This window comes from Schistocerca nitens, chromosome 10 (genome assembly GCF_023898315.1).
Source record: "Schistocerca nitens isolate TAMUIC-IGC-003100 chromosome 10, iqSchNite1.1, whole genome shotgun sequence".
Lineage (NCBI taxonomy): Eukaryota > Metazoa > Arthropoda > Insecta > Orthoptera > Acrididae > Schistocerca > Schistocerca nitens.
Window position 1 is genome coordinate 54,199,891 of NC_064623.1, and position 12,553 is coordinate 54,212,443.

General features: G+C 44.5%; 1 protein-coding gene across 1 annotated transcript in view; it reads right to left on the reverse strand.

The window, feature by feature from the left end:
- Nucleotides 1-11,348, reverse strand: part of LOC126209855 (serine protease 44-like) — a 122,754-nt gene extending 111,406 nt beyond the window's left edge. Inside the window, exon 1 of the mRNA XM_049938982.1 lies at nt 11,044-11,348. Within this exon, the coding sequence (XP_049794939.1) occupies nt 11,044-11,348 (305 nt within the window). The remainder of the gene's footprint in view (nt 1-11,043) is intronic.
- Between the last annotated feature and the right edge of the window lie 1,205 nt (nt 11,349-12,553).

A 12,553-nucleotide genomic window follows, 5' to 3' on the forward strand; every position in this document is an offset into this window, starting at 1 on the left:
GATGTACATATTATTTCGATTCTTTTGTAAAGCCTGTACTACAAATGTTATCTGTATTGTTATGTTCTTTAATGATATATTTTGTACCTTTGTTATTGTATTCTTATGTTATAAAATTGTAATTGACACTAGTTCATCATATTATTAACTTGTAAGTTACATTTCACTGCACACGTTTCTGTTGGTCATAGTATATGGACAATTTGTGAGAAGTAGAGACTGTTAGTGTTTGCACGTGTGTTAATAATTCAGCAAGGGACTGGATAACAGCATTGCTGGTTCTAAGGACAATTCCAAAAACTTTGTGAGTGCACAAGTGGTGGTTATGGACTTGCTATATTATCCTCAAGACTCTTCAATTGTGATTGTGCACCTACACAGTCCCAACAGATGGCTGCTGGCCATCTCTACAAGGACTACAGTGGGTCTGCATCTTTGATGACCCACCAGTACCATTATCTCTACAAGGACTACAGTGGGTCTGCATCTTTGATGACCCACCAGTACCATTATTTCTACAAGGACTACAGTGGGTCTACATCTTTGATGATCCATCAATACCATTATTTATGCAAGGACTGCAGTGGGTCTGCGCCTCTGGTGGTCCACCAATACCATAATCTCTACCAGGACTGCAGTGGGTCTGCTCTGTGATGACCTACCAAACGATATTCTTCAAAACTTCGATTGACTCCGCTGTGGGTTTGCTCTGTTGTGGCCCATTACCTGTCAGCATGTCAAGAGTCAGCACTGTCTTTCCGTTGGAAGGACAACACTACTTCTTCAAGAGTGCATGGAAATCCACTACTTCTGTGTGCAATTTCTTTTACTAATGAGACTTTGTAAAAAGAAAAAAAAACTGTAATTACTATTATGATGAATGATCAGGACTATCTTTATGGACTGTGAGAAAATTTTAGCTTTTGACCAACATTGTATCAATAAGTGTGTGCATTTGATTTCCTTGTTATTGTAATTATGAAAAATTTTATCAAATATGTATTGCCCAGTGCCCAAAACAATTTGTAAAATTTTTTGTGGGGAGCATGGGGGCTATTTAAGTAGGCTGTTTAGGTTTTTTTATTGGTAACTCCACCTCTGTATGAAAATCACTGGCTGTGCTGTGTGCAGTCTGTGGCTGCTTTTCATTGTTGTAATACTCGCCATTGTAGTGTTAGGCAGCTGGCTGTGAACAGCGCGTAGTGTTGCGCAGTTGGAGGTGAGCCGCCAGCAGTGGTGGATGTGGGGAGAGAGATGGCGGAGTTTTGTAATTTGTCATGAACTGCTATATATATTATGACTATTAAGGTAAATACATTGTTTGTTCTCTATTAATATCTTTCATTTGCTAACTATTCCTATCAGTAGTTAGTACCTTCCGTAGTTTGAATCTTTTATTTAGCTGGCAGTAGTGGTGCTCGCTGTATTGCAGTAGTTCGAGTAACCAAGATTTTCGTGAGGTAAGTGATTTGTGAAACGTATAGGTTAATGTTAGTCAGGGCCCATGCTTTTGTAGGGAATTCTGAAAGATTGCGTTGCGCTAAAAAAAATATTGTGTGTCAGTTTAAGCACAGTCTCGTGCATAATTGTTCAAAAAGGGGACGTTTCAGATGATGCGTACGAAACCCATTGGAACGTTGCGACAAGACGACGCCACGACTCGGCTGATAACCAGCGAAGAATTCAACAGTGAAATACGTCGAGAAAGACTGAAATCGCACATATCATGGTATTCCGCTGGTCCCATCACTACTCTCAAAGGCCGTGTTATAGCCAACGATTATGTGAACATTTTAAGTGATCAGGTGCTCCCCATGATTCAAATGTTGATTCCCGACAATGATGCCCTAATTCATGAGAATAATGCACCCATTCACACAGTCAGGACAGTGCAATCGTGGTATGAGGAGCATGCAACTGAATTGCAGCGTCTTCTCTGGCCGGCACAGTCTTCGGACATGAACATTATCGAACCGTTGTGGGCGGGGTAATTTTCAAGAATAATTGCCTGTCAAGGCGCGGGGTCCAAACGATACATCTCGAACGTGCGATCGTAAATCGATCGTGCAACTCTGGTGGCGGGCGTTGTGATCAGTTATTTGTGATCATTTTTAGCTGCTTCCCGTTATTCCCGTAGTTGCTCTAAATTACATACCTCCGCGAATTACACTACTGGCCATTAAAATTGTTGCACCAAGAAGAAATGCAGATGATAAACGGGTATTCATAGGACAAATATATTATACTACAACTCACATGTGATTACATTTTCACGCCATTCGGGTGCATACATCCTGAGAAATCAGTACCCCGAACAACCACCTCTGGCCGTAATAACGGCCTTGATACGCCGGGGCACTGAGTCAAACAGCTTGGATGGCGTGTACAGGTACAGCTTCCCATGCAGCTTCAACACGATACCACAGTTCATCAAGAGTAGTGACTGGCATATTGTGACGAGCCAGTTGCACGGCTACCATTGACCAGACCTTTTCAATTGGTGAGAGATCTGGAGAATGTGCTGGCCAGGGCAGCAGTGGAACATTTTCTGTATCCAGAAAGGCCTGTACAGGACCTGAAACATGCGGTAGTGCATTATCCTGCTGAAATGTAGGGTTTCGCAGGGATTGAATAAAGGGTAGAGCCACGGGTCGTAACACATCTGAAGTATAACGTCCACTGTTCAAAGTGCCGTCAATGCGAACAAGAGGTGACCGAGATGGGTAACCAATGGCAATCCAAATCATCACGCCCGGTGATACGCCAGTATGGCGATGACGAACACATGCTTCCAACGTGCGTTAGCCGCGATGTTGCGAAACACGCATGCGACTATCATGATGCTGTAAAGAGAACCTGAATTCATCCGAAAAAATGACGTTTTGTCATTCATGCAGCCACGTTCGTCGTTGAAGTACACCATCGCAGGCGCTCCTGTCTGTGATGCAACGTCAATGGTAACCGCAGCCATGGTCTCCGAGCTGGTAGTCCATGCTGCTGCAAACGTCGTCGAACTGTTCGTGCAGACTGTTGTTGTCTTGCAAACGACCCCATCTGTTGACTCAGGGATCGAGATGTGGCTGCACAATCCGTTACAGCCATGCGGTTAAGATGCCTATCATCTCTGCTGCTAGTGATACGAGGCCGTTGGCATGCAGCACGGCATTCCATATTACCTACCTGAACCCACCGATTCCATATTCTGCTAACAGTCATTGGATCTCGACGAACGCGAGCAGCAATGTCGCGATACGATAAACCGCAATCGCGATAGGTTACAATCCGACCTTTATCAGAGTCGGAAACGTGATGGTACGCATTTTTTCCCCTTACACGAGGCATCACAACAACGTTTCACCAGGCAACGACGGTCAATTGCTGTTTGTGTATGAGAAATCGGTTGGAAACTTTCCTCATGTCAGCACGTTGTAGGTGTCGCCACCGGCGCCAACCTTGTGTGAATGCTCTGCAAAGCTAATCACTTACATATCACAGCATCTTCTTCCTGTCGGTTAAATTTCGCGTCTGTAGCACCTCATCTTCATGGTGTAGCAATTTTAATGGCCAGTAGTGTATTTGTGAGTTGCTAGGGAAGCCCAGACGATTTATATTGTTAGTGATTGGGATGTCTGGTGTTCTTGATGTTTCTGCGGTGGATTCTGTCACATGGGAAAATCTAATTCTGTGTTTATCCAGCGTAGAAAATTTTTGACTTTTTGTCGCAAATACGGAGTACTACCAGATGAGGGAAGAAGGGTCTGTGTAGACTGTGGTGGTGCGAAGTGTGTAAAACTTCGTAAGAACAGTTTCGATGCTGAAACACTGTTACAGTTTCAGTGCGGACAATGCGGAAAACGAACGAGTATCAGGAAGAATACAGGGTTCGACTCCCCCAAAATATCCATCCAGACCACCGTAATGGACTTTCACATGAAGACAACACTGACGACGAGTAAGGTAAGTCGTCTCCTTTGCAATTGCAAGTATTTTTGTAACGCACGTCTTTTGTCACTGCTGTACTGACCACGGTAAACATACTCATAACGCCCGCCACCATAGTTGCATGATCGACTTACGATCGCACGTTCTATATCTATCGTTTGGACCCCGCGACTTCGATAGGCAATCATTCTTGGAAATTACCGTCACTAAAGGAGGCAGAAGAGGCTGTGATCGAATAATGGCATAACATTCCATTGGGGACTATACAATCATAGTATGTCAGTATTCCAAGAAGAATCATAGCTGTATTATGGGCAAACGGGGGTCCAGCCCATTATTAATAAACCATTCCCAAGTAAGTACAGGTATTCACATTGTTTTCCCTGTCCCCTGTATATTAAAGAAAATATTGCTTCAACAGTTCCACTTACGAATGAAATGTGGTATCTTTAAACATTAGATTACGACTGGATTGGTTAGCACACCTGTGAACGAAGCAACCAGAATTTTTTGGTGAAACAACTACGTCTCCACATAAAGCACCAGATGCTGTTTGGGATACGACCAAAAATGTCAACAGATATCGCCAACTTGTCACGGCACGTCAGAGTGACATCACGGACAAGTATCACTGCTGTGAACCATGGAGGTAATAAATGCGTTGAATCTAATGTTTTGACCTATTCAGACAGCCCTGAAATCATTGGCAGCTCCTGCAACAAGATCTAAGATTGCTGCAGATTGCCACAGGGCTCTGGTGGAGCTAGGGGGAAGCAATAGGGTGAACCTAGTGTGGGTCCCTGGCCACTCAGGGATCTGTGGCAATCAACAAGCCGATAGATTGGCTAGGATGGGGGCAACAACTCTATCTATTGGACCGGAACCTGTCCTGACAATCACCAAGTTTATGATCAAATTATAACTACGGAACTGGCTTAGGAAGCAGCAAGTAGGATATTGGACCAAGGTCCATAAACAAAAACATGGGAAGGTAGTGATGCCCAAGCCATGTTTTAAAAGAAGTTCTGTAACCCTGGGATTGATGAGGAAAGAGATCAAACTCATGACTGGACTGATGACTGGCCATGGGAATTTCCAAAAACACCTACACACAATTGGCATAACGGAAGAGGACCTTAAATGTAGGATCTGTGATGAGGGTGAAGAAACTGCATCACACCTAATCTTCGAATGCATGGCATTGGAGAGTAAAAGATAAAATATACAGAATCTTCGGGAGAACTAGACCTGAAAAAATTGTGTCCAACAAAAAACTGGTAGAGGGACTCCTTGCACTATTTAAGGGCACTGGTTGGCTTTACTAGATATGCAGGCAGCGATACCGCACAATAAACCTAGTTTCGGTGCGGGCAGTGGCGGGTCAGACATAAGCTGTTTTAGCTCCCCTGTTAAAATCAATTGGTAACTTCCAAGTATGATTGCCTATCGAAGTCACGGGGTGCAAACGATACATATCGAACGTGCGATCGTAAATCGATTATGCGACTCCGGTGGCGGCTGTGATATGTTTACAGTTGTCAGTGCAGCAACGACAAAAGAAGAGCGTTACGAAAATATTTGTAATTGCAAAGGAGACGACTTACCTTACTCGTCATCGCTGTTGTCGTCACGTGAAAGTCCATGACAGTGGTGTGGATGGATAATTTGGAAGAGTCGAACTATGTATTCGTCCTGGTACTCGTTCGTTTTCCGTGCTGTCCGCAATGGAATTGTAACGGTATTTCAGCATCGAAACAGTTCTTACGAAGTTTTACACTTTGCACCACCACAGTCTACACAGTCCCCTCTTCCCTCGTCTGGTAGTACTCCATATTTGAGACAAAAAGTCAAACAATTTTCTACTCTGGATAAACATGTAACTAGATTTTTCCATGTGAGAGAATCCGCAGAAGAAATATCAAGAACACCAGACATCCCATTCACTAACGACATAAATCGACTGGCTTTCCCTAGCAACTCACAAATAATTCGCTGAGGTATGTAATTTAGAGCAACTACGAGAACAACGGGAAACAGATAAAAATGACACTCACATATAACTGATCACAACACCCGCCACCGGAGTCGCGTGATCGATTTACGATCGCACGTTGGATATGTATCGTTTGCACCCTGCGACTTCGATAGGCAATCATTCTTGGAAATTACCAATCAATTAATCGATCAATCAATGTTTTGAGCTGTATAAGATGGCGGACGTTGGCTTCAAGTTTGAGACGTAATGACAATTCCCTCGTTTTCTTAGCTCCGCGCTAAAATAGAACCTCTATCTCGCGTCTTGGGCTGAGGTATGACGTCATTGGTCAAAGCCGACGAGTGGAATCTGGCATTAGAATTTGTTAGCCAACTTGATATTGGAAAGATCTGCTGTGTGCCGCGGTCAGTACACTTCGGAGAATTTAGGGTAATTTCCAAGAACGATTGCCTATCGAAGTTGGAGCGCACCAAGCGATACATATCGAAGTTGCGATAGTAAATCGATTATGAACGTACCGTGGCGCGCGTTATGATAAATTACTTGTGATCGGTCCGCAGCTCGTGCTCGTGCGGTAGCGTTCTCGCTTCCCGCGCCCAGGTTCCCGGGTTCGATTACCGGCGGGGTCAGGGATTTTCTCTGCCTCGTGATGACTGGGTGTTGTGTGATGTCCTTAGGTCAGTTAGGTTTAAATAGTTCTAAGTTCTAGGGGACTGATGACCATAGATGTTAAGTCCCATAGTGCTCAGAGCCACTTGAACCATTTTTGAACTTGTATCAGTTTTTCGTTGTTTCTTCAGTTTCAGTAAATTACGTTCCGGCCATAATTGTTTGTGACATTTTCCCTTCACAGCGAGTGTAATGAGTGCTGCTTCTCAAGTTTCGTCTGCGGATTGCCTCACATGGAGAACTCTCAAAAAAATGGCTCTGAGCACTATGGGACTCAACATCTTAGGTCATAAGTCCCCTAGAACTTAGACCTACTTAAACCTAACTAACCTAAGGACATCACACACACCCATGCCCGAGGCAGGATTCGAACCTGCGACCGTAGCAGTCCCGCGGTTCCGGACTGCAGCGCCAGAACCGCTAGACCACCGCGGCCGGCGAGAACTCTCATCCCATGCATAAGCAGTGTAGACAAATGTTTGACTTTTTCCCGGAAAAATGGATTTCTGCCCGACGAAGTCACGAGAGACTGTATTGACTGTGGTGCTGCCCAGTCTGTGAAACTGCGTAAGAGGAGTGCGGACACAGAGATTCCATTGCAATTTCATTGCAGGCTTTGTGGAAAGCGAACCAGCACCAGGAAAAATACGTGGTTCGAGTCCTCTAAATTATCGATTGAGACGAGCATAATTCTCGTGTCGTGCTGGATGCGTTATTACACTCCGCAAGCCACAGCATCAGAAACTGGGCTATCGGCGAATACCGTCTGTGATTACTTCTGATTTTGCCGAGAAGTGTGCTACGTCATACGAGGTGCATTCAAGTTCTAAGACGTCCGATTTTTTTTCTCCAGACTGGAAAGAGATAGAAACATGCGCATTGTTTTAAAATGAGGCTGCGTTCATTGTCAATACGTCCCAGAGATGGCAGCACCGTACGGCAGATGGAATTTTACCGCCAGCGGCGAGAATGAGAACTGTTTTAAATACTTAAAATGGCGACGTTTTCCTTACTTGAACAGCGTGCAATCATTCGTTTTCTGAATTTGCGTGGTGTGAAACCAATTGAAATTCATCGACAGTTGAAGGAGACATGTGGTGATGGAGTTATGGATGTGTCGAAAGTGCGTTCGTGGGTGTGACAGTTTAAAGAAGGCAGAACAACGTGTGACAACAAACCGAAAGAACCTCGGGCTCGCACAAGCCGGTCTGACGACACGATCGAGAAAGTGGAGAGAATTGTTTTGGGGGATCGCCGAATGACTGTTGAACAGATCGCCTCCAGAGTTGGCATTTCTGTGGGTTCTGTGCACACAATCCTGCACGACGACCTGAAAATGCGAAAAGTGTCATCCAGGTGGGTGCCACGAATGCTGACGGACGACCACATGGCTGCCCGTGTGGCATGTTGCCAAGCAATGTTGACGCGCAACGACAGCACGAATGGGACTTTCTTTTCGTCGGTTGTGACAATGGATGAGACGTGGATGCCATTTTTCAATCCAGAAACAAAGCGCCAGTCAGCTCAATGGAAGCACACAGATTCACCGCCACCAAAACAATTTCGGGTAACTGCCAGTGTTGAAAAAATGATGGTGTCCATGTTCAGGCACAGCGAGGGCGTAATCCTTACCCATTGCGTTCCAAAGGGCACTACGGTAACAGATGCATCCTATGAAAATGTTTTGAAGAACAAATTTCTTCCTGCACTGCTACAAAAACGTCCAGGAAGGGCTGCGTGTGTGCTGCTTCACCAAGATAACGCACCTGCACATCGAGCTAACGTTACACAACAGTTTCTTCGTGATAACAACTTTGAAGTGATTCCTCATGCTCCCTACTCACCTGACCTGGCTCCTAGTGACTTTTGAAAGACACTCTCCGTGGCCGCACATTCACCAGCCGTGCTGCTATTGCCTCAGCGATTTTCCAGTGGTCAAAACAGACTCCTAAAGAAGCCTTCGCTGCTGCCATGGAATCGTGGCGTCAGAGTTGTGAAAAATGTGTACGTCTGCAGGGCGATTACGTCGAGAAGTAACGCCAGTTTCATCGATTTCGGGTGAGTAGTTAATTAGAAAAAAAATCGGAGGCCTTAGAACTTAAATGCACCTCGTAGTGAGAAACAACAGTGTGCCAATTGGTGGACTGCATAAAATAGTGGAAGTAGGCGAGTCTCACATTGCTAGGCGAAAGAATCAGAGAGGGCGGCCTACTAAAACTGAAGTAGACCATATTTGGGTTTTTGGTGGCATAGAAAGGGAGTCATGCAAATGTTTCGTTGTCAGGGTATTGTCGCGAGATAAGGGGACTCTAGTGGGTCTTATAAAGCATTTCGAACTGCCAGGAACAGAAGTCATCACCGACGGGTTTCAGTCATACCAGAGTCTCAAAGCTGAAGGGTGCGAGCACGAATTTGTGAACCACTCTGTCGAGTTTGTCTCTTCAGATGACGCCAGTGTCCATACCCAGAACGCCTGTGGAAGTCTTTCAAGTCAACCATAAAAAGAGAAGGCCGTCCAGTACCTATACTTTCACAACTTACGTCTCCAGGGGAAAGTCGACGCATGCGACACTCTGCCGATATTCCTACGCACTATTGGCAGAGTATACCCCGGGTATGGCAAAAAAGTAGTTGTCCCTGCAGCTTATACATCGAGCGGACTCTCACAAGACGATAACACCGACGGCGACTAAGTCGGCTCCTTTCAATTTACCAGTGTTTCTCTAACGCTTTTCTTTTGTCGTTCTCTAGCGACAACTTGAAACATACTCGTAACGCGCGCCACGAGACCTCCATAATCGATTTACTATCGCAACTTCGATATGTATCGTTTGGAGCGTTCCAGCTTCGATAGGCCATCATTCTTGGAAATTACCGAATTTAGGCAAATATTCGGGTCTATTTTAGCAGGGGATACAACCCGTCAGCTTTGACCAATGATGTCAGAATTGGACAGAGACCATGGATTACAAAGATGAAAGAGCTGAGAAGAATGTTCAGAAACAAAGGAATGCAAGAGAGAAAAACTGTACTTCACATATATAAGGGCCAGTAGTATTTTCACGTTAACGATATCGCGTGTTTACATCTTAGTATTTCTCCGCAAAATACAATGGAAAGAAATGAATGAAATATATTACTAGCAAAGAATGCATCACGCTACATGTATGTCAGTTGTATCTCGAAACTCTTTAGAACTGTATTGCACAAGTGCAGTACGGGATACAAGTTCAGCGTACGCCGATTTCTTAGTTTCAACTAGCATTGCTGTCCTGTTGTTCACCTGAACTATGTATCCCCTGCTTCACTAAACCGTAAATGAAACACCGGATACAAATTAAAAGCTCACTTGAAGTGTGTTGCTTAAGTACAGTACGGAATACGAGTTTGTCGTAAGTCGATTTCTTCGTTTTCACTAGCATTACTGTCCTGTTCTTCACTTGGACGATGTATCATCCGTTTCAGTAAACCGTAAGTGGAACACGGGATACAAATTGTAGATTTGTTGTTTATTTCGTCTCCGCTATTGCTAACAGTCCTTTCTTACGTACATATCAGTACTACTGATGACAGAAGGACCTACGTATGTAATATATGTATACCAGACTTCCGTTGACCTCTATATATGTACACTGGTAACGAAAAGGTGGAAATAGGCTCTAAGTTACATTTGCGACCTGTACCACAACTGAGTCTACACGGAGACAAGAAGACGACACATGTAGAATTTGTATCCCGTACTTCACTATGGGGTACAGTTTTCTTGTTGCTCGGACGCTAATAGTATCCCATTCGTTACTTGAGCTATATAGCCATACGCAACATTTGTATCTTGCTCGCCAATTACATATATAGTGTCAGTGTAAAGGCGAAGTGAAGGGCGTGATACAAATTTTATTTGGCATTCGAAAATGTCGTACTGATACTAGTGCTGGGAAACGGAAGAAGATCGACAGCTGAGAAATTTCTATTACATACTTCACAACACGAAAATATACATATTGGTGGACTAAGAAAGTGAAATGTGTCAAAATAGTGAAATACAGTGAAAGAAGCAAATGGAAAACTGAACTTACCACACGGAAATATCGGGGAATAACCGAAGCTGGCCTAGACAGACAGTAACTAAAATTACATACCCACAAACAGACAAATCCATTCCTATAAACGAAAATAAGACAGTATAAATTATGCTACAATAACAAACTAATACTCCAAATTACCTCAATCTCATTGCAAATAATTTTAATGTACAATGATAGCGCTTATCCGGAACACACAACTGTTTTATTATCTATGCCTCGAAGTGAAGACATTACTATCTATGACTAATGTATGACGTCATCGGTCAAACCGGCGGGTTGTATCCCCTGCTTCACTAGACCCAAATATTCTTTCTGGGTATAAAGGTGCGTCTAGAGGAGTACTCACCATACCAATATTGCGTGAGGCCCATGCAGTGCGCCGCGGTTAGGATCCACTGGGGCGCCAATACACTGCCCGAGCATTCCCAGGTCCTGCCAGGCTCCATGCCTATGATGAAGACGGCAAATGGGTAGGTGCCGATGTGGGGCGCGAATCCGCCGAACAGCCTGTCACCAGGCCACGCGGCGTCTTTCTTCGTGGAGCGCCAGTTTTCGATGGCTTGCCTCCCCACCCGCAGTTCCTCCGGCGTGTTAAGGCCGCACCGGATCAACACGACGACAGAGCTCCACACGACGACTCGATGCACTAGCTCCATGCCGCCACATGTATGACGCACGATACCTTTTGTCCGGATATTACGGCAACTTTCGTTCTCGGACGACCGACAAAAACATTAAAAGAGTTTTGCCACCATTGGCTTCAACCGATGCTATTTTTATAGAGACTGCCACGTATAAACTGCATTCGACGTCACTCTAAAATTTTATGATCGATGCGCTTTCCAAATTGAATATATGAGCAGACTCGCCGATACGATTTATCTCACTCTTCTCCACAATACCACAAACTTATTGCCGGCATAAGCGCTACACAGAATTTTGTAAATATCGGAGGCAACAAGACGTTATTTATTGTTTACTCTCTGTATATCGTCGACTGATGCCAGCACTGCATTCTACAGAGTATCATCTCTGGCATGGCAGCATGGAACATCTTTGGTCCTGGTCCCATTCATGGGTAGGAATTGCTATGGAGTGAGCATAGTTTTTATTTATTATTTACCAATTTTCGCTTTTGGCCTTAAGATCATATATAGCCATTTCTCAATATTTTGGCGATTTACAGATTAAGATTGCATTTATCAATGAATTTAATAATTAGTTTTAAAACTGCGATATTATTTTGATGAAGGGGAGTTGGTATAGGAGTTAGTTCAAAATGGATCAAATGGCTCTGAGCACTATGGGACTTAATTTCTGAGGTCATCAGTCTTAGGTGCGACCATCATGATCCTGTAAACAGAACCTGCATTCATCCGAAAAAATGACGTTTTGCCATTCGTGCACCCAGGTTCGTCGTTGAGTACACCATCGTAGTCTGTGATGCAGCGTCAAGGGTAATCGCAGCCATGGTCTCCGAGCTGATAGTCCGTGCTGCTGCAAACGTCGTCGAACTGTTCGTGCAGACTGTTCTTGTCTTGCAAACGTCCCCATGTGTTGACTCAGGGATCGAGACGCGGCTGCTCGATCCGTTACAGCCATGCGGAAATGATGCCTGTCATCTCGACTGCTAGTGATACGAGGCCGTTGGGATCCAGCACGGCGTTCCGTATTACCCTCCTGAACCCACCGATTCCATATTCTGCTAACAGTCATTGGATGTCGACCAACGCGAGCAGCAATGTCGCGATACGATAAACCGCAATCGCGATAGGCTACAATCAACGTGATGGTACGCATTTCTCCTCCTTACACGAGGCATCACAACAACGTTTCACCAGGCAACGCCGGTCAACTGTTG